At 35.0% G+C, this 27500-nt stretch overlaps 1 protein-coding gene across 4 annotated transcripts in view; it reads right to left on the bottom strand.

Annotated features, from left to right (window-relative positions):
* GRIK2 (glutamate ionotropic receptor kainate type subunit 2) overlaps positions 1 to 27500 on the bottom strand; it is a 648000-nt gene that overhangs the window by 240642 nt on the left and 379858 nt on the right. For all 4 annotated transcript variants that reach the window (XM_081795767.1, XM_081795769.1, XM_081795768.1 and 1 more), the window contains exons 7-9: positions 21056 to 21199; positions 18564 to 18671; positions 3696 to 3809 (exon numbers count right to left, since the gene is read on the bottom strand). In XM_081795767.1, coding sequence (XP_081651893.1) covers positions 3696 to 3809; positions 18564 to 18671; positions 21056 to 21199 — 366 coding nt within the window. The remainder of the gene's footprint in view (positions 1 to 3695; positions 3810 to 18563; positions 18672 to 21055; positions 21200 to 27500) is intronic.

Genomic DNA, 27500 nt, shown 5'->3' with positions numbered 1-27500 from the left:
ACAAGAAGCAGAAGTGAACTTCTCTTTGGTATCTCCACAGCTTCTCTTTGTGGAGATACCATTATTCGCAACTCAGCCAGAAACTCCTCTTAGATTTTTCCAAGACAGAAAAGGACAAAATTACCGAATATAAATCAAATGATCATACCGCTTTATAAAATATAAACTATCAGTAAATTCTATCAAGCATAATGCTTACTAAATAAGGTAACTAGTCTCTTCAAACATATTCTTTTCTCAATTGTGGATATCTTATGATCAGATTATTATTCAGAACAAGAACTTTTTCAATAAGTGATATAAAAACAAAGTGACTTTCCTTTTAGTAAATATCAGAATCACTTAGAGACCAATAGAGGGATATACTCTAAAATAGAAATAAACTATTTTTTAATTTTTATTTATTTTTGAAAGAGAGAGAGAGAGAGTGAGAGACAGAGTGCAAGCAGGGAGGGACAGAGAGAGGAGACACAGAATCTGAAGCAGGATCCAGGCTGTGAGCTCTCAGCACAGAGCCCAACTCAGAACTGAATCCATGAGCTATGAAATCATGACCTGGACGGAAGTCAGATGCTTAACCAACTGAGCCACACCGGTGCCCCAATAACCTATTTTTTTTTAATGTAAGTTAGTGTATGTTTCATAGTTGATCTTACATCTTAGTTATGCAGAGTAATGATCTGAGCAGTTTGTTCTCAATCATTGTTATACATCAGAATTACCTATGGAAGTTTTTTTAAAAATGAAGATTTCCCAAGTCCAAAGCTCAGAGATACTGTTTTAAAAGGTATGAAATGTGTTCTGGGTACAAGTACTTTTTAAAAGGCTTTATTTCTGGTTTCAATATAAAGCTAAGATTAAGTGCCACTTGTTTCAATAGACTCAAAATTGTTTATGCTTGAGAAAAATGTCTGAATACTTCTTATAAAATAACCATGAGTAATTAAGACTGAGAAATTATATGGATCACCTTAATCGACCTGCTTTGTTGGGACAAGCAGTTTGCAATAATCTTCACAGTTGAAAAATATTTAAGTATAACCATTCAAAAGTTGCTTACTTCTTCTAATTTTCCATTTAATTAAATACTGTTTACTTAATTTAATTTGACAAATATTTGAGTGCTTGCAATGCCTAGGACACTTTTTTTCTGACATTGAGATATCAAAACTGTAAAATTTGATCATGGGCTTTATGTTCATCTCAAGTGGAAACACAGATATACAAATTTTCTAAAAAAAAAACAGTGCATAATTGCCATTATAGTGTATTATGATACATAAAGTGTACATCCCTCCACACCCCACAACGTACACACAACTTAATGGAGAGATCAGATATTTTCATGGAGTGGTTGTCATTTGAGATGAGTCTGGAAGGATGAATAGGTTCTCACAGGGAGATGTAAAGAAGTGAGCAGTTTTGGAGCCGTAAGATAAGTGACGTATCTGGGAATTTGTGGATCAAGGAGAACACAGAAAGAAGTGCCAACTGCTGAAGACTACAAATGTCCCCTATATAACACTTTTTATGAGCATTGCAGAGACACATATGATGTAAAAATAGGAGACATAGATCCTATTCTTCAAAGAAGTGTTCAGTGATGTTTGGAGAAATATTGCACACATGAAATAGGTAAAGAATGGTATAATATTAATCCTAAATAATATAAAGTACTGACAAGTACTATCAAATCTCAGAAATGGCAAGCAACATATTGCAGACAAAAGAATAGGGCTAACACAATCATGGCAATAGGTTAACTGGTTACCCCAGGTAAGTTAAAACACAGGGTTCTTGAAAGGGCATAATAGGAAATGAGGATGGAAAGGTGGGAGAAAACAAGACTGTAGGACGTCTTGAACATAGGGTCAAAATTTTAGGCATGTTTAAAAAAAATTTTTTTTAATGTTTATTTACTTTTGAGAGAGAGAGACAGAGTGTGAGCGGGGAAGGGTCAGAGAGAGGGAGGGAGACACAGAATCCGAAGCAGGCTCCAGGCTCCGAGTTGTCAGCCCAGAGCCGATGTGGGGCTCGAACTCACAAGCTGTGAGATCATGACCTGAGCCGAAGTCAGACGCCCCACTGACCGAGCCACCCAGGTGCCCCAAAATTTTAGGCAATTTTTAATGGTCAATATGGATTCACTAAAGCATTATAAGCAAGGAAAATGACAGATCATTACAATGGGGAGTAGGGTACATTGCAAAGGGAAAAAGGCTGTCAGCAAATGGATAATTTCATGGTTACTGCCATAGTCCTAGCAGGAGATAATGAGATCCAGGACATACAGGCAGAAAAAAGATGCATTAGCATCTTGTGAGAGCATTTTAACTGAAGGACAAGGCCAGTGAGTTGGTGGGCATGAGAGTTATCTTTGAAAAGAGAGGGAGATATAAAGAGAACTTAGGAAGTTTAGATATGATGGATAGAGACCCAGTATTCACTGAGGTTCTTAGCAAGGGAGTGATTAAAAAAACTTATAAACTTCCATCAGTGTCATTTCTTTATTACCACCTTTGCTTCATTATCAAGAGTCTTTAACCCAAGTTATTTTATTCTGACATGCCTAAAGATGTGACATCCCTTGTTGTTAATAAAAGAACAAGATTATCAATTCCTTCTGGCTTGCTTTCCACCATAAATCAAATATAGAAATTACATAAATGCTAAAAGTGTATGGTGGTTTGTTCTGAACATTAATCTCACATCCTTATCGACTACCTGGGAAGACACAAGAATTAGCATGGATAAGCTTATTCTGTAGGTAGAAAGTAATGACTTAATTTTATATAAGAGGTCCTTGTTTATTCTAAAATTAAAATTCCCATTTCAAATGACATAGTAGGCATAGGTAAATATTACTATAGGATCTAATTAAAATATATCATTATAGGGAGGGTAAATATATCCAGCGCATCTGTATTAATTCTGTTGCTGGTGAAAATGTTTCTGGTTTTTTTTTTTTTTTTTTTTTTGGGACAGAGAGAGACAGAGCATGAACGGGGGAGGGGCAGAGAGAGAGGGAGATACAGAATTGGAAACAGGCTCCAGGCTCCGAGCCATCAGCCCAGAGCCTGACGCGGGGCTCGAACTCGCGGACCGCGAGATCGTGACCTGGCTGAAGTCGGACGCTTAACCGACTGCGCCACCCAGGCGCCCCATAAATGTTTCTGGTTTAAGAAAGCACTTGTCACCTAATTTTATTAGGGAGATGGATTTTCCATGATGAAGACAATTGAAAGCAAGGTTGGAATACAATAGGAAAAATACTGAAAAAGTAATTACAGGCTCTCTAAAATATATTTTCAGGAGGTGAAAGCGAAGCAAAGTTCACATGTAGCCCCTCACATAACCATATACATCTGCATGTCCATACATATTTTAAATCTTAACACTGAAAATTATTCAATAGGAACTCATTTTGTAGAAATATAATACGTTCTAGTAATATATAAAGTTGTATTATTAATCAATATAAATATCCCAAACATTAATACAAGTTACATCATTGAAGACTAACATAATAAAAACTGGCTAAATTAACCCTGACTTATCTGTTATACAGTAATTGCTAAATAACTGTAAAATACATTACATTCTGTTCCTTACTGTTCAAATTATAATGCCATTTTTAATCCACTTCCATGTTTATCTACATTTATCTAAAAAAAAATGGGAAAACAAATACTTACCAAAATGGTGGTAACAATCAAAGAACGATTGGATAAGGAATCTGTGATGTTGGCTGGCTTTCCTTTTTGACTTTCTGTCATATTCAGGCCACTGGCGGGATCCCAAGTTCCAATCTATAAAATAGCATATGTACTTTGTAAATTGTCCATCAGGCACCTGGGAGAAAGCACTGTAAGAGAAAGTTAAGACTGCTAACACTTATTATTCACCTCTGCTGCATTATCTGCTGTCGCTAAAGTAAAGGCTGCTTGTTTTAAGCATGATTCACTGCTCTGTGAAGTGTGTCCAGTGAAGTGTGACATTAAAGAACAAAATGATCCACTGCACTTCTACAGTCAGTATGGGAGCTTAATTTTCCATTCGAACTTTCATTCACCAAGATAAACCACATTTGATGATACCTTGATAGCTGGCTAGAAACTCATTAATAGTGCATATCTTTTACTGTAATGGATCTATCTCATCCTCTCATTACAAAGATAACATGCCATGTTATATAGACAAAGCTAAAGGAGCAAAACCTGGGAATCCAGGATAAATTAACAGGTAAAGGCAAGCTTGGAAGTGGCATTGATTGGTATTTTGCATGACCCCCAATACAGCAAATCTTACCCAAAATTGCCTTTGGAGCTTTTAAAAATGCACCTTTGCAGCATTCAAAATACTCCAAAGAGACATTACAGCACAATCTCATCTGAAAAACCCATCCCAGTACTTCTATCTGTATGCTATTTAATATGTACTTTAATTTAACTGATACTCTCTAATAATTAGGCCATACACTCTCAGTGTTCAGAAATTTTATACCCCCTGAACACAACCTATGGAATGATACAGCACACCTCTGGGAGACATGTATCAGTGCAGAACGCCACTGAATGCATAGATTGGGTGGTTTATGTAAACCTGCACCATTGCCCTGTCATATAACAATGGTCAGCACTGAAGAAGAACAAAAGTGGAAGAAGATTTAATTCAGTAGTTCTTTTCTCCACCCTCTCAAACTTAGAAGTCATCAATAGTAAAATTTGTTTTCCATATCCCTCTCACCAATGACCCAATGTGTCTACTTAAAGGAGAGGAAAACTATCAATTATCAATTTATCTTTAAAACAAAGCTGTGTAGGCACCTGAGTAGCTCAGTCAGTTAAGCATCTGACTCTTGATTTTGGCTCAAGTCATGATTGCACAGCATCCTGAGATAGATCCCTGCTCTGCTTTCAGTATGGAGCCTGCTTGGGATCCTCTCTCTCTTTCTCTCTGTGCCCCTCCCCAGCTTTCATGTGTGCACTCTCTCTCTCTCTCTCTCTCTCTCAAATAAATAAACTTTTAAAAATACATAAATAAAATAAAATAAAACTTTATATATAAATTAAATAATTTTAAAAGTGACACTGATTTAGCAGGTAATATTTACCCTGGTCTACCTAAATATGTTAAAAAAAAGTCTAATTAGCACAACCTTATTCAACTTGATTATTATAATCTTTTTTATATTTCTATGTTTCATTGCATTTACTTTTTTCTCTCTTTTTTCATTTGCATACCTTTCTCAGTAACCTATTAAGATGTCTTTTTCCCTTTAATTGGAGAAGCACAAAAATAGAAATATTACTAATTTCTGTCCTTCATAAGAAGAATAGGTAAGCCATTCTAAAAGTTGTATTTAAGTGCAAACCCAAATATAATTTTTCTTTTTTAAAAGGATTTTATTTTATTTATTTATTTTTGGGGGGAGGGCACAAAGAGAGGGAGAGAGAGGATCCTAAATAGGCACCACACTGTCAGCACAGATCCCAGTGTGGGGCTCAGTCCTATGAACTATGAGATCATGTCCTGAGCTGAAATCAAGAGCTGGACACTTAACCAACTGAGTCACCTAGGCATTCCCCCAAATATATATTTTTTTCAAAAACACATTAACTATACAAGGGATTCAACATAATTTTTTTTTAATTTTTTTAACGTTTATTTATTTTTGAGACAGAGAGAGAGAGAGCATGAACAAGGGAGGGTCAGAGAAAGAGGGAGACACAGAATCTGAAACAGGCTCCAGGCTCTGAGCTGTCAGCACAGAGCCTGATGCGGGGCTCGAACCCACGGACCGTGAGATTATGACCTGAGCTGAAGTTGGAGTCTTAACCGACTGAGCCACCCAGGCACCCCTCAACATAATTTTTTAATGATATCTAAAAAAATTTTTCTTGCCATATTTTCTTACATTGAGTTAATTTTCCTCTTACCATTAAAAACTACACGTTCCCAATGTCTGGGTCAATATAGGACAAAGTCAAATAATACAGTAAGAAAAAAATACTGATATCAGCATTCTCTCCAAAGTATATTATCTACTGGTCAATTAAATTACTTTAGACTATGACTACCATGATGCCATAAAGACGGTCAAATTGTAATTTAGGGTCAATAATGTAAAGCCTTCAGGGGCCAGACAGTAACATCCATGTGTGGAGAAAAAGGACATAAGCCAGTAGTAAGAGTTTCCAGGCAAAGGTATGCAACTTCTAAATTTCACAAAATTTCAAGGCAGAATAGCACGTAACAGTCACAGTCCAGACCCTGCTCTTCTGACAGCTGTGCTTTGAGGCTGCATGCTTCCAGAGTAGGTGATTCTTTTAGGTCCCAGTAAGGCATCACTACAGCTAATAGAGGCCTTACTAGGGAACTGGGTGGGGAAAGAGAGGATAATGTAAAACCTAGAATGCTTGCTGACCTGCTTAAATTGCTTCAAATTCAACATCATAAATAAATAAATAAATAAATAAATAAATAAATAAACAAACAAACAAACAAACAAACTCCATTGGCTAAATAAGACACATCTGCAGATCGGATTTTGCAGTGACTGGCATTTTTCTGCCCCTGGTCTATAATTAATACCTATTACACATTTGTCCTCTTAGATTTTCTTTCCCTTTTTTTTTTTTTTTTCACTATTGGCTACATAGCTAGATTTTTCAGATGTGCAATTCTACCAGCCAAAGCATTGGCAAACATCATTTTCCCACTGTCATCTGCCTAATGACATCCTTAAAACTATTAAGTTTTTCAACCTTCTACCCAAATCACTAATACAAATATTCCCAATTTTGCTTACCATCATCCTCTATGATTACTTCCAAAAATATAATTTAGCCATATGTCCACTCATCTAAATATATTTATCTTGTTTCATTCTCTGTCTCTGGATGGAGGGGTTCTGGTTCATAGTATATGAATCCATAATTTCCTATAATCATAAATATTAGGTATTCCCTTCTACAAATCAAGTTTTCTGAACAGATTATTATAAGGTTTCAAAAATTTCAGTGGCATAAATTTTAAATCAAAAAAATTGCAAGATCCCTAGATTTTAAGTATATGGGGAATGTCTAATTCAAAACTTTCTATTGCTTGAGGGAATTGTCACCAGTGAGTTTTGGTTTATTTTGTTTTAATCACAAGAAACATGGCTAACTCAAGACAATCTTTTTCTGTTTTAATCTATTTTCTGAACACAATTTTTTTATTATATTATTTAATCAAGTCTTTAAAGTACTTTTTTCAGCTCCAAAATCAAATAAAAATATCTAAGTACTCTTAACCTCACAGAGTTGTTTTAAGTAGAGTGAAAAAACTCTCAACAAAGTGGTGCAAAGGGAATGTATCTCACTACAATCAAGGCCATATTTGACAAACCTACAGCTAACACTGTACTAAATGCTGAAAAGCTAAAAGCCTTTCCTCTAAGATCAGGAACAAAACAAGGATGCCCACTCTTGCCACTTTTATTCAACACAGTACTGGAAGTCCTCATAATGGCAATTAGACAAGAAAAAAAATTATCTGAATTGGAAAGGAAGAAGTAAAACTCTATTTGCAAATGACATGATATTATATACAGAAAACTCTGAAGACTCCACCAAAAACTATTAAACTAATAAACAAGTTTAGTAAAGTTTCAGGATACAAAAGTCAATATACAAAAATCTGTTATGTTTCTATACACTAATAACAAACTACCAGAAAGAAATATTTTTAAAAATCTCAGTTACACTTGCACCAAAAAGAATAAAACAACCAGGAATAAATTTAACCAAGGAGGTGAAATATCTGTACATTGAAAACTATACGACATAACACAAAAACAGACACATAGATCAATGGAATACAATAGAGGAGCCCAGAAATAAACCCATGCTTATATGGTCAATTAATCTATGACAAAGAAGGCAAGAACACACAATGGAGAAAAGACAGTCTCTTTAATAAATGGTGCTGGGAAAATTGGACAGCTACATGCAAAGGCATGAAACTGAACTACTTTCTATCACTGTACACAAAAATAAACTAAAATTGGATTAAAGACCTAAACGTGAGACCTGAAACCATAAAAAATCCTGGAAGAGAACACAGGCAGCAATTTCTCTAGACATCAGCTGACATAACATTTTTCTAGATATGTCTCCTAAGGCAAGGAACACAAAATAAAAATAAAGAAATAAAGAAATAAAGAAATAGATAAATAAATAAATGAACAAACAAACAAAAAAAACAATTGATACTACATCAAAATAAAAAGTTTTTGCACAGTGAAGAAAATCATCAGCAAAACAAAAAATAAATCTATTAAATGGGAGAAGATATTTGCAAAGATTATATCCAATAAGGGGTTAATATATAAAATAAAGAAATTTACACAACCCAACACCAAAATCAAAATAAACAAACCAATGAAAAACCCACAACAACCCAATTAAAAAATGGGCAAAGGACTTGAAGAGCCATTTCTCCAAAGAAGACATACAGACGGCCAACAAACACATGAAAAGTTGCTCAACATCACTAATTATCAAGGAAATGCAAATCAAAGCCACAATGAGATATCACCTTACACCTGTCAGAATGGCTAAAATCAAAAAGATAAGAATAACAGGTGTTGGCAAGGATGTGGAGAAAACTGGAACTCGTGTGCACTGTTGGGGGGAATGTAAATTGGTCAGCCACTGTGAAAAACAGTATGCAGGTTCCTCAAAAATTAAAAAATAGAAATACCATATGATGCAAGAATTCTACTACTTGGTATTTACCGCAAGAAAATGAAAACACTAATTCAAAAAGATATGGGCCCCTATGTTTATTGCAGCATTATTTACAATAGCCAAGATATGGAAACAACCTAAGTGTTCAACAGTAGATGAAAGGATAAGGAAGTGGAGGCATATACGTATATATATATATATGTGTATATATGTATATATGTATACATACATATATACCTCATATTACGCAGCAATGAAAAAAGATACCTTGTCATTTGCGACAACATGGATGAACCTAGAGAGTATTATGCTAAGTGAAATAAGTCAGACTGAGAAAGACAAATACCATATGATTTCACTCACATGTGGAATCTTAAAAACGAAACAAATGAATACAGAAACCAAAAGGAGAATCAGACATAAACATAGAGAACAAAGTGATGGTTGCCAGAGAGAATGAGGGGTGGGAATGGGGTGGCAAAATGGGTGAAGGGGACTGGCAGATATAGGCTTCTAGTTATGGAATAAATAAGTCAAGGGTATAAAAGACACAGCATATAGAATATAGTCAATGATAATATAATAGTGTTGTGTGGTGACAGATGGTAGTTATACTTGTGGTAAGCATAGATAGCATAATGTATAGAGAAGTTGAATCATTATGTTGCATACCTGAAATGAATGTAACATTATGCATTAACTATACACAACCCCCCCCCAAAAAAAAATCTACAAGGCATTAATGAAAGAAATTCTAGAAAACACAAATAAATGGAAGGATATTCCATAATCATGGATTGGAAGAATTGATATTGTTAAAATGGCCATACTATCCAAAGCTACCTACAGATTCAATGCAATCCCTATCACAATTCCAGTGACATTTTGAAATAAATAGAACAAATAACCTTAAAATTTATATGGAACCACTTGCATACACACACGCATACACACACACACACACACACACACACACACACACACACAATCCAAATAGCCAAAGCAATCTTGAGAAAGAAAGAAAAAAAATAAAAAGCAGAGGCATCACATTTCCTGAATTCAAAGTATATTACAAAGCTATAGTAATTAAAACAGTCTGGTGCCAGCTTAAAAAACAGACACATGGATCAATGGACTAGAACAGAGAGTCCAGAAATAAGTCCACATATATATGGTCAATTAATTTATGACAAAGGAACCAAGAATACACAATGGGGAAAGCACAGTCTCTTCAATAAAAACAGGACAGCCACATGCAAAAGAATTAAACTAAACCACTATTTTACACCATACATAGAAATTAACTCAGAATGGATTGATTTGAATGTAAGACCTGGAACCCTAAAGCTCCGAGAAGAAAACATAAGGAGTGAGATCTTTGACATAGGTCTTGGCAAATTCTTTAAAATCTGATGTCAAAAGCAAAAGTAACAAAAGTAAAAATAAATAAATAGGACTATATCAGACTAAAAAACTGCTGCAGAGCAAAGGAAACCATCAATAAAATGAAAAGGCAACCTACTGAATGAGAGAAAATATTTTGAAATTATACATCTGATAAGGAGTTCATATCCAAAATATATAAAGAACTATTTCAACTCAAGAGCAAAACAAAACAAAACAAACAAAAAACCCTACAAACAATCCAAATAAAAATGGGCAGAAAATCTTAATTCTTTTTCCCAAAGAAGATATAGAATGCCAACAGGTACAGGAGAATATTCTCAGCATCTTTCACCATCAGGAATATGCAAATGTTTTAAACATCATGTTTAAAACAGTCCTAGCGCAATGTGGAGTCTCCATCTTAAAATTTTTGTTTTAAAAATATCCTCAATAATTAGTTGCTTCTAAACATATGACACATTAAGTATACTTTGCCTGAAGGATATTTACCATTCCTTTAGAAGAAGGGACATCCCTGATAGTACTGTTTGAAGGTATCAAGAAATGGAAAGCATAAGGAATGTATTGATATTAAATGCTAATTCATATTTGGGAGGTGAATATTCTCTTCAATTGATCAAATATACACTGGTGGACTGTACATATCTCCATTAACTAGTATACTTTCTAGATAATTTACAAAGTCAGGTTCTCAGGCCTGTATAGTGGGATACAGAATAATGAAAACAGAGTGTTTTCAATACAGTAGTTGTTTTGCTAAGTGTTGCAGGCAAATAAGAGACTTTTTTCTCTTACTTACCTCACCTCTTCTAATGTTGGAATTTTTTTTTATGAAAAGTAGAGATAGTTATTTACGTTACTGTCCAATAAAAGTACTACTAATAATTAACGGTTGCATATTTTTATTGGGCTACATGGTAACAGAATTGGAATTGGTACCTGATGTCCCAAAGATAAACATGAACCATTTCACAGCAGTGCCTATCTGCTGCATGCCAGGAAGAATTCATAGTAAAGAACAATTACCTGGGAACTGAGCTACCTTCATACGTAAGTGATTTTGGCCTATGAGGACCATGCGAAGAACCGCTCAGTTACACCCCAATTACTTTCCTAAAACTATCTATCCACCAGTTTCCACAGGGGCTGGAATTTCACCATTTGAGAAATACAGTGTTCACATGAGGACGATAAATCAGTAAATATATAATCATCTCACAGAAACGGATGACTAATCTAAACATAGATTTTTCACCTTTAGGATTTTTATTTTTGTCTAGGGCAGAGACAACCATAAATATTAACAAAGAGTTAGAGACAGGTGGTGTTTTTATTTTTTAAATAAAATTTGAATCAATTAATTAACTATTCTCAAATATAACAATGTGGTAACGTTCAATTAATTAAGGACTATTTTTCCAAGAATAAAAATGTAGTTCAGAGATTACATTAAAATCAAATCAATGCTTTAAAAATTATATTTACTATACATGCTTAATTCAAAGTCAGTATTTGGTATTCTCTGATGAGCCAAAATAAGAAAAAAAGTCAATATTTGGTATTCTCTGATGGGCCAAAATAAGGAATTGTGTGCTCTCAAATAAAATAATCCAATTGACTTCCAAACATAAATATCATCTGTAAATAGTTATTTTAAATATTTTACCACTCTGAAGGTTAAAAGTTATCAAGCAAAATAGTGACTATAAACATACCGGCACACAAACCAAAAATATTGTTACAGTACAGTTGTGAGATAGGGCATATAATGAATTCTAAATAAGAGTTAGACAAATTAAATGGTTAACATCTCCAAAGAAAAACCTCAGGCTTGGATCCTGCCTAGGATGCATTTTTGCTTTTTAAGAAGCAAACAACACATTTCTGACTAGTCGACATCACCATTAGCATTGCTTTCTTACAGAGAAGCAAAAGAAATCTCAATTCCTGGGAAAGTTGGGGGTCACTGTTGTCATGGGAACCAGAATATATGTATCAAATGCCATCAAAGAGAGAAAGATAAAAACTACTATGCATCAGGTATCTAGAAGTCTATCAAAGAAATAGTTCTCACCTATCTAGTGTGGATTTTCACACTTAGATAAATTTTGAAGACTGTAAATTCCATTCAGACACCTTTTTCATAGGGAGTTAATGAGTACAGGATTCTACAGGCAAGAGAAAGGTCAATAGTAAAGACTTCCATAGAAATTACCACTTGTTCTAAAAATATATATGTTCTATAAAAAGTTTTTCAAAAAGCAATTTGAAACATGTTCTGATCCTGGAACATCTATGCCTGTAAATTTCGGCAGGCAGGGTTTCACTACTAATTCTCACCCTCTTCATACGTTGTAAAAATATTTGAGTTTTCAGTAAGAAGCCTATGGATTACTGACACCAGTTTCTACAAGTGGGCCCAAATGCAAGCGGTAAATATTCAGATAAAAATGATGTCAAAAGTTGAAATGAAGCTTCACTTGAAAGTAAAATATGATAATTTTATACTTTATAAAAGTTTGCAAGTATGGATTATCTTGCTTTATATTATATATATATTATATATATTATATATACTATATATGTATATTTATACATATATAAATATTATATATAATATATATATATATATAAATTCTTAACTTTGTAGAAATTGGCAAACATAGATTTCATAAAATGGCCTTTTGTAGCCACTTGTTTTTTTTCAAAATTTCCCCTAAGGATATACAAGTTAGAAGCTGATTTTATGATAAAAACATGCTGAGGCAAACACCATATTATTGTTCATAGTCCTAAACATTTCCAGGCTCCTTAGTACCGTATCTGGCCAGAGAAATGTATTGGTTTTAGCCTTATGGTTTTTTTCAAAATTAATATAAAATTAATACACAAAGCCAATTTTTCATAAGGATTAGACTCTTTCCTCTGAGAAGACAGAAAATTCTGTTCTCCAAGTTCTATTTTACATTTAATATAAATATTACATTCAAGAGGCTATCAGCAAAATAACCAAAACAAATAGCAAAGTTTGATGCTGGAAAAAAGCCATGAGGGTTACACAAGAATGATTTTAGTTCAACACTCTACTTGGAAGCTAGTATTCTCTAGTACAATAAAAATTCATTTGAATAGAGCCTTTTTTGTAGTTGTTGTTTGTTTGTTTGTTTGTTTTATTTTTGGGGGTTTTTTTTGGAGAGCACATAACATACATAGTAGTCACAAAACACATTCAGTAAGACAACTCAACCATGTGGTAGGATTAACTGATTTTATTATTTTACTTATTTATTTTTAATTCAGGTATAATTAATATACAGTGTTATACTAGTTTCAGATGTATAAGTGATTTTATTATTGCGTTGTAGTTTCTTGAAATTTTTTTTAAGTATAAGTGGTTATTTTCCCCAAAATGGTCTCTAGATAACTCACCTTGCAATGGAAATGCACTATTATCATGGAGTGTCATCAACTCGATTCAAACCTATCTTATATAAAAGCTTCAAATTGTTTTTGCTCTAAATAGAGTCCTTGTGACTATTGAACATGTCAATATTTCTTAACATCTTATGCCATTTAATAGGGTCTTTTGTTCCAAATGAACCTGGCCTTTCCTAAGGACATAGATAAGCTTCAAAGGACTAGGTAAGTAAGGTTAAACCACTTCCAGTGGTAAATCATATCCTGGTTACATATTCAAAAAAATATAAACTAAAAAACCTCATTTTATTGTCAGTTATGAAGACATTTTTATTTTCCTAATGTCGATTTTTCTTGACCTTATTATTTTTTCTATTTCTTCCTCTTCTGTCAAGTAACTTCAGTAATTCCATAGACAGACTGAATATACAAATAGACAACAGTTTGACCATGTATGAAAATAGAACTTGACCCTGAGCCTCTGGAGCAAACAACATGGGAAGCCAAACCACAACCTCTAAGACATCAGCCCAAAATGGTCAAAATTTATTCAATAACCCCCAGCTTCCCTATTTTTTGCCACCATTCCAACTCAGGATCAATCAGAGAAGCTTAAATATGCCCTCCAAACAATCACCCTAAATGCCCCCTTCTCATTAGCCCATCTCATTTCCTCATGTCCACAATCTCCAATCAGAACACATCTGAGGCCTCTTTTTCCACGATAAAGCTTTTCCACTGACCAGCCCACCTGTGCATCTCTGCCAAATGCAAGTGATGGTGGCTACAGGAAACTCTGAATAACTTCTGTTTGTTCTCCTTTAAGTGGTCTTTGTTTATTTCCACACCATAAACTTATATGATGAAAAAGGGGAACTTATATAAATAATCATGTTTACTCGTTGATAAGAATTGGAATGTCAAGATTAAACTTTGCTATGTGGGATGCATTGTGCATCCTTATAAGCTCAGACTTCAGTGTTCCCTTCTCCTATACTCTAAAATCCTGTACCCCTTGAAGCCTTGACTCATAACCCCAGCCCTTTGACTAACTACTGGGTTTCTCTGTTCTCACTGTGTAGGTGTGGGGCAAACCTGGAAAAAAAAATTGTAATGCTGTGCCATAGGAAAATAACTTTGCACCAGACACTTGAATAAGCATTCTATGGGAAGTACCTTTCATGATTCTCATGGTGACCGTGACCCTTCATTCATTCAAGTCAATATTTCTTGAGGATATACTTTGTGCCAAAGACTTTGCTAGGCCTTGAATATGTAAATAGTGGGACTGGGGGCAATTTTTTTCTATCTAATAGGACTGGCTAGGAACATGGTCATTTTTTTTCATAAAAGTACACATAAATACATAATAACAGATTGTAATATGTGCCAGGAAGGAAAAGTACAGGGCGCTGTGAAAAACTTAAAATTGCTTAGGCTTATGGGACGTCTACCTAAGAAAGAAAGATTTAACCTGTGACATCCCCCCTTTCCCCCCCCCCGCCCAAGATGAGTAAGAGTTAGCCAGGCAAAGGGCTAGGGGTTGGTTTTCCAGGCTGGGAAAACTCTACTGCCAAAGTAATAGAGAAAGCTTTGTGTCTGTGTAAAAAATGAACAAAAGCCAGTGTAATTAAAACATAAAAAAACATCTAAGATGGTGATAAGAGTTGAGAGGGGAGGTAGGCAGTACTTTGTAAATTATATTTGAATTTTAATCAGAATGCAGTAGAAATAAGTGAAAGGATTTAGACAGAGCAATGACACGGATCGATTTACTTTTAAAGACACTGCTCCAGCTACTGTTGTGTGAAGAATGAATTGTAAGGGGGAGTAGAAAAGTGAGGCTTATTGGGGTTCCGATGTAGACATCCAGGTGAAAGGTACCCTGGCTATGATTGCAACAATGGATGTGAAGAGAAATAGATGGATTCTAAGCATATTCTGGAAGTAGAAAATGCAATATGTTCTTCAAACTGACCAGAAGAATTCAAGCTGGGAAAACTACTTATTCTTATATTCCTTCTCCTATTCTTGAATGTTGAATACCAAGCTCTTAAAGAAAATGAACTGTCCTATTGCCTGAGGTAGACAAAATCTGGAATGGCACCTACAGTCCCCTAACCCCCTTATTCTTATTCTCCAGGCACCCCCATGGCCTGGAGAGTGTGTATGGAAAGACGTAACGGGCTGTGTGTGCAGTATTAGTGACCCTTCTTAGACAATGGCTAAATGGGCTGGGTTCTAATCACGGTCCCAAGGAAAATATTCAATTTGATCTCTGGGCACTAAGTGGAAAAGATGTGTTCATAGTCACATTTCAACCCCAAACTCAGATCTTTGAACATGCCTCACCTTTCTCTGTCTGTTGGAAACAAACCTGTTCCTTTCTGGTTTATCTGCTCCACAGTTGTTAACATCAGAAGCATGGACTTCTTCCTATTAACTGTTTCAGTCCTAAGGTTCACCTTTCAGAAAGTGATCCAAAATCTATGATTTTCATGACATATTAAAAAGTCATCTTTATTTTTAACACTTAATACTGCATAATCCTATATTATACTTTTGTGAGTCCATTTATACTTGGCAGATTTCCTTCACTAGAGTATAATCCTCATGAGGGCACAAAATAGAGGTTCACTCTATATTTGTTAGAGAATCAAATGAATAAATGAAGTGTGTTGGACAAAGATTACCAAGATAAAGCTAGGAAAAGGTGGTAGGCATGAGGAGAAGTAATGGATAAAACCAACATTTTACACATTATTTGGTTCATTTTCCTCACCCAGTCATGATAAAATAGAATTGAGGATAATTAAATTCCTAGCCTTGACACCTATAAAGATTGTATTTACAGGTTCTTTCAGAGGCCATGATATTCTCACTTCAGCCTGTCCCAGAGGGAAGCCCTTTGCACTCTACAATTTTTGAGATGAGGAATTTGGCACAGAGAACTTGGATGGAAGGGTGAAGTTCACACACTTGTGATAGAATTGTAATTGTAATTTAAAACTCTTGGATCACATCTGTTGAACCTGCCAAACTGTGAACTCTATCAAAGTAGGAACTCTGTCTTTACATCTATGGGTTAGTAACTATATTCTTCAGGACAAAGTAAAAGTAAAGTCAGCAAGACTCATTAGTTTTCTTGAATTAGCTACTGCCATCACCCCCTGATGTAGTTGAAGACACTTTATTTTGGAGAGATTAAGAAACTTGTCCATAAATAGTAAATGGCAGAACAAGGATTTGAGCCCAATTCTGTCTGAATCCACACCTTGATTTCTTAACCATTCTACTAAGTTAAAATATCAGTACATTTTGCTACTTAGCAGCAATTTACTCCTACTACTCAAAGTCAAATCCCTCACAATGGCATTTACAAAAAAATTCCCATTATTCTTAAGATCTGACCAATCTAAATCCCACCACCATCTTTTAGCTGATGACTCATGTACTGATTTTTGAAGATACGGGAAGACTTTGATTTGAACTTTTAATTCCCCTTCTCTTTAACTTGCCTTCACTCAATATCAGTACCTTACGTGCCTTCTCAGATTTTTTTCCAATTTCTCTCTAATGACAATTTCCCCCACTAATTTCTTCATCAATCTTTGATTTATGCTTTTATCATTGGCTCCTTCTACCTTTACCACCTGGCTCCCCCATTACTCCTCACAATCATAGTTCCAATGCTCTGCTCTTCCTTGAACTAACAACACTGCTGAAGATTCAGTTACTGCCTTCTGTTACTCTTTCTTCATCTCTCACTTCCACTCTCAGAATAGTTTTAACTTCATGGCTTCATATTAAAATAATTTCAAACTATAATATCTTCCAATGCATCTCATAGGCCTTTGCATTTGTATTGTATACATTGCAAACATTTCAACATGGTGCTCACTTTATGACTTAAATCTAGCATTTTAGCTCTATATCCCACTGAGTGTGCGTATACATATACATATGTTAAATCAAACACTATGCTATGTGTTTACACATGTTATTACCTCTTTTTGCAATGACTCAATCTCTACCAATCAATAATTCTCCATTATTCAAAGCCTAGTTCAAAGTACCTCATATACTATGACTCTATACTTAATTATATCCTTTGTCAGAAATAGTCTTTCATCACTCTTTTAAAGCTTGAAACATTTTTCCATTGTATGTATTCACAAATGTGTTATCTGATCACTCTAAATAAAAAGCTCCTTGAATATAAAGATTGTGTTTAATTAATCAAAACAAAATTTCAAATTTCAGAGGAGTGTACAAAATATTTTTGAAATCTCAAGGCAACATGTATAGCTTATCAGAATGGTTGATCATCACATGTACCTGGTAACCATTATATTCAGAGTCTGTCTATAATCCACATTAGAACCTACAGAAAGATTCTCTAATGTTTCCTTTATAGGGTCTATCATAATAAGAAAGCATTACAAATATAAACAAACTTACACTACTATATTTTATAGTAAGCATATACCCAAATTCTGTAATCCTTGTCTGTACTTACCTCAATCCCTACAAAAGGAATCAAGTAAGATTCTGTGTATTTATGTTCATACCTAATTTATTTTGTGTACATGAATTCGGACATTTCACATGAATATGACCCAGCTATGGAAACATACTTCTGTATTTAATCCTTTTTTTATGACCTGCTCTAAATAGGAAAGTCTAGGCAAGCAAAAGTATAAATATTTTTTAACTACTGTATTAAATCTGAAGGTCAATAAAGATGATATGCATCTCATGGTATAAGAAAAACCTGGGTGAGAAAATAAAATATTTCATTGTCTTAAGACACCCATTATCTTTAAATACTAAGTCTCCATTATTATACTCAATATAACAAATTGAAGATGTATTCTTAAGAGTTATTCAATAAAGTTAAATGCCAATGAAATGTGGCTAATAGAGGGAATATTTCCATATAATATCTTCCCATTTAATCTTTCATTTAATAATTTAAGTAAATAAGTTGAATGACTCAAGTACCTTTTCCAAACCTTCTTCCTTCAGGCTGATCACATCCAAATCAAAATCTGTTCGCAAGCCATTGGTTTTATTGAAAGTTATTCTGCCTGTGAGACCTTCCCAGTGTGCCTACAGGGAAAAAAAATGGATTAGTAAAGGAAGAAAGAAAGAAAGAAAGAAAGAAAGAAAGAAAGAAAGAAAGGAAGAAAGATAGATAAAACATTTTTTTCACACAAAAAATAACAAACATTATTTTCTTCTCCTAAATTGACATCACTACTAATTTTTAAAACATTTTTTTCTCTTCTGAACTTTAGAGGATTTTTTTCTACAGAAATTATCTTAGTCACAATACAGAATTTATTACAAATTTTTCATTTTAAATAATGCCCTTTATAGGCATAACTTTTTATGAGAAATTTGAAGATTATGTTTTAAATAGCAAACTTCCTTCAGCAAACTGAGAATAATTTAGTTACATATTATAATAAATGAGATAGTCAATGTCTCACTGGAGATTGCAAATAGAATTACTATTATAAAATACCACTCCTAAATTCATACTAATATGAACATAAACTTATTTTATTACAAGGAAAGAAAATGAATTTAGGAAAACCTATGTTATACAACTTCAATTACGCACTTTCCTCTTAGAATAATTAACTTATTACTTTATTTTCCCTTAAGTGAGACTGGGAGAAACATATCCAAATTACTTCATATCTAACTATACTTCGTGTAAAAAGAGCTTTCCATGTAGTAGGAAGTGGAAATAAAATTTTCCAGTTATATAATGGGTTCACCCATCACAGGTAAACAAATTTTTGAGTTTTAGTTTTAATATAAAAAGTTTTCTCATTCTGCTAGCTACATAGACAAACTAATGTTTTCCATATTTGTCATTTAGAAATAATTTATAAAACTAGCTATATATGAAAACTTTAAGTAATGTATACTTACAGTTAAATGTTTGAAAGAATATACACCAAGATCCAAAAAAATAAAACCAAATAGATTATAGGTAACATTTCAATAAGCACTACAAATGGATATCATTATCACATTTCTTAGGTTCCATGTATTTCTATACTTATGTATAGGGATCCCAAAACAGTTTTAGGCTAATAAATTACAAATAAAACAGAAAATATTACAATACATATCTACATACATATTACAACATGTCATCACTGAGTTTAAACATGTGTTAACCAGTCTCCAATAAGGAAGAAAAAAATATTGTTAACCCAAACTCTTCCAAAAATAATAACCTCAGGTGATTAACAAAAATGCATATTAGTACAAAAATAGACATTGTGAGCAGTAAGTACTGGGGCGCCTGGGTGGCTCAGTCAGTTAAGCATCTGACTCCGGCTCATGTCATGATCTCGCAACCGTTTGTGAGTTCGAGCCCCGCGTCGGGCTCTGTGTTGACAGCTCGAAGCCTGGAACCTGCTTCGGATTCTGTGTCTCCTTCTCTTCCTGCCCCTCCCCAGCTCACACTCTGCTTCTCTCTCTCTCTCAAAAATGAATAAACACTAAAAAAGTACAGAAGTAGAAGCGTAGGATAGTAAAACAAATCTGGGATAAAGGCAGTATAAGGAAACGCTCATCAGGTGAAAATGCACAACTAATAACAGTGAATCACAAATTTAACTCTGAACTTCCTAGTGACCAAAGCAATGAAGAAAATATGATCTAAACACAATACATAGGGTCCATATTTTAAGACATACCAACTGCCCAGGAGAAGAAACTTTTCATGGCAGTGAAACCTGAGAGGAGTGTCTCCTGTTGGTCCTCATAAAGAGTCACACTGTGTGATTTAATGGACAAGGTCCTCAGCAACACCTTACAATAAATACAATAGTGAGTTTCATGCAACTGTTTCTTATATGACTGTTGAACACACATCTCAGTACTCATGCTGCATTCAGAAAGCATTTCTTCAACTAGCCAAGTCTGTGCACTATGTTTGCAGCCCTTTGATGTTCAGTTTTAAACCAGATGTAAATGTAGAATGTGAAACAAATGAACTACATATTCTTCAGGGAGTGTCATTTCACCTATCTGAGAATATGTTAAAAATTACACAAGGAAAATTCATAGGTATTCTTTGCCAAGGAACTGGAGATTCTTTTAAAAAAATTTTTTTTAATGTTTTTATTTATTTTTGAGAGACAGACAGAGAGAGAGAGACAGAGAGAGAGAGAGAGAGAGAGAGAGAGAGAGAGAGAGAGAAAATGGGGGAGGGGCAGAGAGAGAGGGGGACACAGAGTCCAAAGCAGGCTCCAGGCTCTGAGCTGTCAGCACAGAGCCTAATGCCAGGCTCAAACTTGCAAACTGTGAGATCATGACCTGAGCTGAAAATTGTTAATTTTGCTTGTGCAGAGGAAGAAAGTAAGTTTAATTAAAAGATAAAAGTTCACCTGTGAAGAAAACTGAACTAATCTCAAATCATTCACCTTGAGGACAAAAGAGAATAGGCACATGTGCTTCTCCTGACATACCTCTTTGATTAGGCTCATAAAACGGGTCCCAAAGCGCCAGGGTTTGTGTCTATTACACTGTAAGGAACTGACTGTCATCTGGGGAAACTGTTGGACGCCCACAGACACCACGTGCACCGCATCATACATTAGAGCAGCGTCAGTCTGAAAGCCAAGAAAAAGGAAATATGGAGTCAATACAACATGTGAAACCCATGACAGAAGGTTTGGAAGGGGAGAGAAGGAAGAGGTAAGAGAAACATATACTCAGTTTATCTTTATGTAAGTGAGAAAACAGTATTTCCCATGATCTGGTTCTCTTAAATAAGGTATTGTTATCAATTACTACATCAGCTCCATTAGAACATTTGACCTATCCTCCCTTTCCTGAAGTAATAACCCAATTTCATATTGTCCTAGTATCTTTGTTGAAGTAGGAAATGTGTGAAGACATTCATTATTTTATTTTTTTGCCACCCCCTCTGTCTCTGCCTTACTCTGTCTCTACACACACACACACACACACACACACACAATGAATGCAATTAGGAACATTTTAAATGATTAAATAAATTACATATTGTATATAAAAGTAAATAAACAATTTTCTTGTATAGGAAGAACAAAAGAGATTTGAAAGGAGATTCACCTAAAAAGCTTCATTATAACCCCTGATCTTTTCTTCAATATAATTTTTCAGAAGATTCAATCTCAGAAATGAATGCTACTGTTTTGAATCTCAATACATGTATTAATCCCTTTTTAAGAAACTAAGCTTAATCCCCTGTCCTGTTTTCTTTTCCCCAAATTTCCATATGAATAAAAGTTCATTTTGTCTTCTCAAGTAAAACGAATATGAATTCTGTGTTTGCACCTGCTCAAATGACTGTCCACTTTAGAAACTGATGATAAAAAATAAAATGTTTATAAGTCGAAACAAACCAGAGGCTCCATGACCGTCAGCGGCTGTGTTAAATGGAGCCTCACATTGTGTTTGACGGATGGATGCCAGGCTCACTACCTACAGAAGAGGGCCACACTGACAGTACTGCTAGAAATGAACTTTGGGCCATCTGCTTGGCATGCTTCGGAATAAAAGCATATATTTCCTCTTCTCATTCACACAATTAGTGAGCTGTGAAATGAATTCCAAAATGGATAGGAACCCCGTAGATTATAGCGTTTGCCACAATACAATACAAAATGAGTACACACAGTAGCTTTCATGCAAATGGATCCTAAGGAGCTTTACCACATAAAATGGAAGACGGGTAAAGAGCACAATGCAATGACAGAACATAATAATAATGCCATTTTATAGTTCATAAATCTTTGGGGAATATAGCTCAGATTCATAACCTTCACTTTGTAAATACCAGCTGACTACTTTCGCATACTCTGATGGCTGCAAAGTGAAAAGAGAATCATGGAGTTGATACAGGCATACATCATGAGCCTGAAGATTAGACTGATATTTGTCTTTGGCCTGAAGTAACATTCAGGGGACGTATACAGCACACAGGTGGTCATAAAAACAGTTCCCACAATATGAAAGACACATTTGATTTTAAAATAAAATAAATTAAAAAAATATCACCGTTAACAAAGGTGGAGAGGAATGAACACTTTCAAACACTACAAAGATAAAGGGCAATTTTGCAACTTGCAAAAGAAGCCTTAAAAATATCCATGTTCTTTTTAACCCAGTAATTTCTTTCTGGAATTTCCCATAAGGATATCAGGGATAAGACAAAAGCTACATACATGATTTATTTTTATTTATAAAGTGGAAACCTACTGAATGTTCAAATTAAGGAAACACAATAAAATCACAATGATATTACATATAACTAATAACTATGTTTTGAAAAATAATCAATTAGATGAGAAATTGCATGTGATATGATGCTAAGCGTAAACACTGATGATAACAGAGCTGTATGTCCAGCATAAACTATTATACATCTTCATGTACTTCATTATGTACTATTTAATTTATTTAATTCTCACAATAATGGTTTAATAAAAGCACCACTACTGTTCCCATTCATCAATTGACAAAACCAACTTTGGGAGATGTTAAGTAACTAGGCAAAGTCACACAGTTATTAAGTGGAAAGACCCAGATTCAAACAGACTCTCTGCTCATAGCTAGTATTCTTAACCACCATATTACATGTTATATCAACAACAGCAGATCAAAAAGAAGAAAATACACCAAAATGAAACCAATAATTACTCTTGAAAGTTAATAATTAATGGAACTTAATGTTTTCTTTTTATGTATTTTTCTACAGTTTTTTTTTTAAATTAGAAGATTGCTGAATACCATTCAATAATTCTCAACATGAAAATTTTTATCTATTCCCACAAAAATAACTAAAAGAACATCAATACAATATTACTACCATCCTGCCATGATTTACTTATGTGATATTATATGACTTACATGATCTTATATGACTTATATGGACGTCCTAGAATAGTAATCTTATCTAAAATGGCAATGCTGAGAAAGTATTTTACTAATTTAAGAGTTCAAAAACTGCTTTTGCAACAGAGTTTCAGTGTCAAGATCAGAGGACACACTAGCTGATAATAAAACTATTTAAGATCTATGATTTTAAATGTAATTATAAAAGATAAATAATAAATTTATAAAATAAAAGATAAACAAAATTTTAAAAAGAAAGATAATATTTATTAAATATAAGAGAAATATTGGAGAAAAAAAGTATAAGTACTTAATTTGCTAATCAAATTATTTCTTGAATTTCCAGTTTAAAATATGCTGATTTATGATACAGTAATACACAGAACTTCTGAAACTACTCTCTACTTATTTATTGTTGTCCTACTTTTAAATTGGTTGTTTTATGTAATAATGAGATATTTTCCGTATATACCTGATATCCTGTCAGACTCAACTTCACTGTCTTATTTACAAATCTATACGTACACAAATTCTTTCACCTTTGTAAAGTTGTGAGAAAACTCTAGTGTTTCAAAAATGTTTTTCTTATTTTCACAAGAATGCATCTGCTTGAAAATGTGTCTTATACTAGTAATAGCATTAGTTAACACTCATTTAGTATTCACTATGTAGGAGGCATTCCCTTTAAACCATTCCCTTTAATTCTCATAGCCATCATCCACTTGAAATCCACTGAGTTTGTATTAAGTAGAAAATTAAGTCAAAGAACAGTTAAGTAACTGGCCTAAGCTCCTAGCATGTCAAGGTGGAGATGGATTCAAATCCATACAATCTATGCAGAGTTCACATCTTTCTCTTTTTTTTTTTTGCTCAGAGTTCTATATTTAATAAAGCAAAACAGTGTAAATGCTTTTGAACTTACAACATGAAATATCAATAAGTACTTGAATGCATTAATCCATATTATTTTTCAATAAAGCAGTGAATACTTGAGACCCACTCGGAAGATGGTGGCAAAGGAGGACGCTGGGCTCACTGCGTCCTGCTGATTGTGTAGATTCCACCCACATCTGCCTAAATAACCCAGAAAACTGCCAGAAGACTAGCAGAATAGACTCTCCCCAGCCAAGCGTAGACGAGAGGCCCACGGAAGAGGGTAGGAAGGGCGGAGCAGTGGTGCATGCTACACAGACTGGCGGGAGGGAGTCAGGGTGATGGAGGATCAGCTCCATGGGCAAGGCAGAGCCCCAAAGTCTGGCTTGCAAAAGTGGAGGGACCAGATGGAGTGTGTTCTGACAGCCAGAAGGACTTAACATCTGGAATGATATAAGTCAACAGCTCTGGTCGGAGAGCAGGAGGGAGAGTTGTTGAGCCTCGGAGGACAGAGTTCAGCTTGGCAGGGAACAAAGGCACTGGGAAGCCCCATGTCCCTCACCAATCCCCCATCCAAAATCCCAAGGGAACCAGTTCCGATCACAGAACTTGCTTGCACAGCTCAAACACCCAACGCTGTGCTTCTGAGGATCCATTCCTCCCACAGGTCTGCCTCCCTCTGGTTGCCTCAGGGCCCCTCCCAAAGTGAATACTGAAGGCAAAGCAAGCTGAGCCTGCCCCTCCTACCCCTGTGCACTTTGCAGATCCACCCAGGCTAATACGCCAGATCCCATCGAAGCAGTACCACAAGACTGGCAGTGTGCAAGTAGCCCAGACAGAGGCCACACAACTCCACAGTGAGTCCTGCCCCTGGGAGAGGGGAAGATAAGGTACACACCAGTCTGTGGCCCCAGCGGTGGGCTGGGGGCAGACATCAGGTCTGACTGTGGCCCCGCCCACCAACACAAGTTACTCCAGACAGCACAGAGGAAGACCCCTGCAGTTCCCCGCCACTCCAGGGACTATCTAAAATGAGGAAACAGAAAAATTCTCCTCAAAAGAAACTCCAGGAAGTAGTGACAGCTAACGAATTGATCAAAAATGATTTAAGCAATATAGCAGAAAATGAATTTAAAATAATAGTCATAAAATTAATCGCTGGGCTTGAAAAAAGTATAGAGGACAGCAGAGAATCTATTACCACAGAGATCAAGGGACTAAGAAACAGTCAGAAGGAGCTAAAAATGCTATAAATGAGCTGCAAAATAAAATGGAGGTGACCACAGCTCGGATTGAAGAGGCAGAGGAGAGAATAGGTGAATTAGAAGATAAAATTATGGAAAAAGAAGAAGCTGAGAAAAAGAGAGATAAAAAAATCCAGGAGTATGAGGGGAAAATTAGAGAACTAAGTGACATAATTAAACGAAATAATGTATGCATAATTGGGATTCCAGAGAAGGAAGAGAGAGGGAAAGGTGCTGAAGGTGGACTTGAAGAAATCATAGCTGAGAACTTCCCTGAACTGGGAAGGAAAAAGGCATTGAAATCCAAGAGGCATAGAGAACTCCCTTCAGATGTAACTTGAATCGATCTTCTGCACGACATATCATAGTGAAACTGGCAAAATACAAAGATAAAGAGAGAATTCTGAAAGCAGCTAGGGATAAACATGCTCTAACATATAAAGGGAGACCGATAAGACTTGTGACGGATCTGTCTACTGAAACTCGGCAGGCCAGAAAGGAATGACAGGAAATCTTCAATGTGATGAAGAGAAAAAAATATGCAGCTGAGAATCCTTTATCCAGCAAGTCTGTCATTCAGAATAGAAGGAGAGATAAGGGTTTTCCCAAAAACACAAAAACTGAAGGAATTTGTAACCACTAAACCAGCTCTACAAGAGATCCTAAGGGGGATCCTGTGAGACAAAGTACCAGAGACATCGTTACAAACATGAAAACTACAGACATCACAATGACTCTAAACCCATATCTTTCAATAATAATACTGAATGTAAATGGACTAAATGTGCGAACCAAAAGACATAGAGTATCAGAATGGATAAAAAAAACAAGACCCCTCTATTTGCTGTCTACAAGAACTCATTTTAGACCTGAGGACACCTTCAGATTGAAAGTGAGGGGATGGAGAACTATCATGCGCCTGGATGTCAAAAGAAAGCTGGAGTAGCCATACTTAGACAAACTAGACTTTAAATTAAAGGCTGTAACAAGAGATGAAGAAGGGCATTATATAATAATTACAGGGTCTATCCATCAAGAAGAGTAACAATTATAAATGTCTATCGACCGAATACAGGAGCCCCCAAATATATAAAACAATTAATCACAAACATAAGCAACCTTATTGATAAGAATGTGGTAATTGCAGGGGACTTTAATACCCCATTTACAACAATGCATAGATCATCCAGACACAGGATCCATAAAGAAACAAGGGCCCTGAATGATACACTGGATCAGATGGACTTGATAGATATATTTAGAACTCTGCATCCCAAAGCAACAGAATATACTTTCTTCTCGAATGCACATGGAACCTTCTCCAAGATAGATCACATACTGGGTCACAAAACAACCTTTCATAAGTATTCAAGAATTGAGATCATACCGTGCATACTTTCAGACCACAATGCGATGAAGCTTGAAATCAACCACAAGAAAAAGTCTGGAAAAACTCCAAAAGCATGGAGGTTAAAGAACACCTTACTAAACAATGAATGGGTCAACCAGGCAATTAGAGAAGAAATTACACAATATATGGAAACAAATGAAAATGAAAATACAACAATCCAAACGCTTTGGGATGCAGCTAAGGCAGTCCTGAGAGGGAAAGACATTGCCATCCTGGCATATCTCAAGAAACAAGAAAAATCCCAAATACAAAATCTAACAGCACACCTAAAGGAAATAGAAGCAGAAAAGCAAAGACACCCCAAACCCAGCAGAAGAAGAGAAATAATAAAGAGCAGAGCAGAAATAAACAATATGGAATCTAAAAAAACTGTAGAGCAGATCAACGAAACCAAGAGTTGGTTTTTTGAAAAAATAAACAAAACTCATTAACCTCTAGCCAGGCTTCTCAAAAAGAAAAGGGAGATGACCCAAACAGATAAAATCATACATGAAAATGGAATTA

Source organism: Panthera onca, chromosome B2 (genome assembly GCF_046562875.1).
Source record: "Panthera onca isolate mPanOnc1 chromosome B2, mPanOnc1 haplotype 2, whole genome shotgun sequence".
Lineage (NCBI taxonomy): Eukaryota > Metazoa > Chordata > Mammalia > Carnivora > Felidae > Panthera > Panthera onca.
The sequence above is the reverse complement of the archived record's forward strand: the minus strand, read 5'-3'. Positions and strand labels throughout refer to the sequence as shown.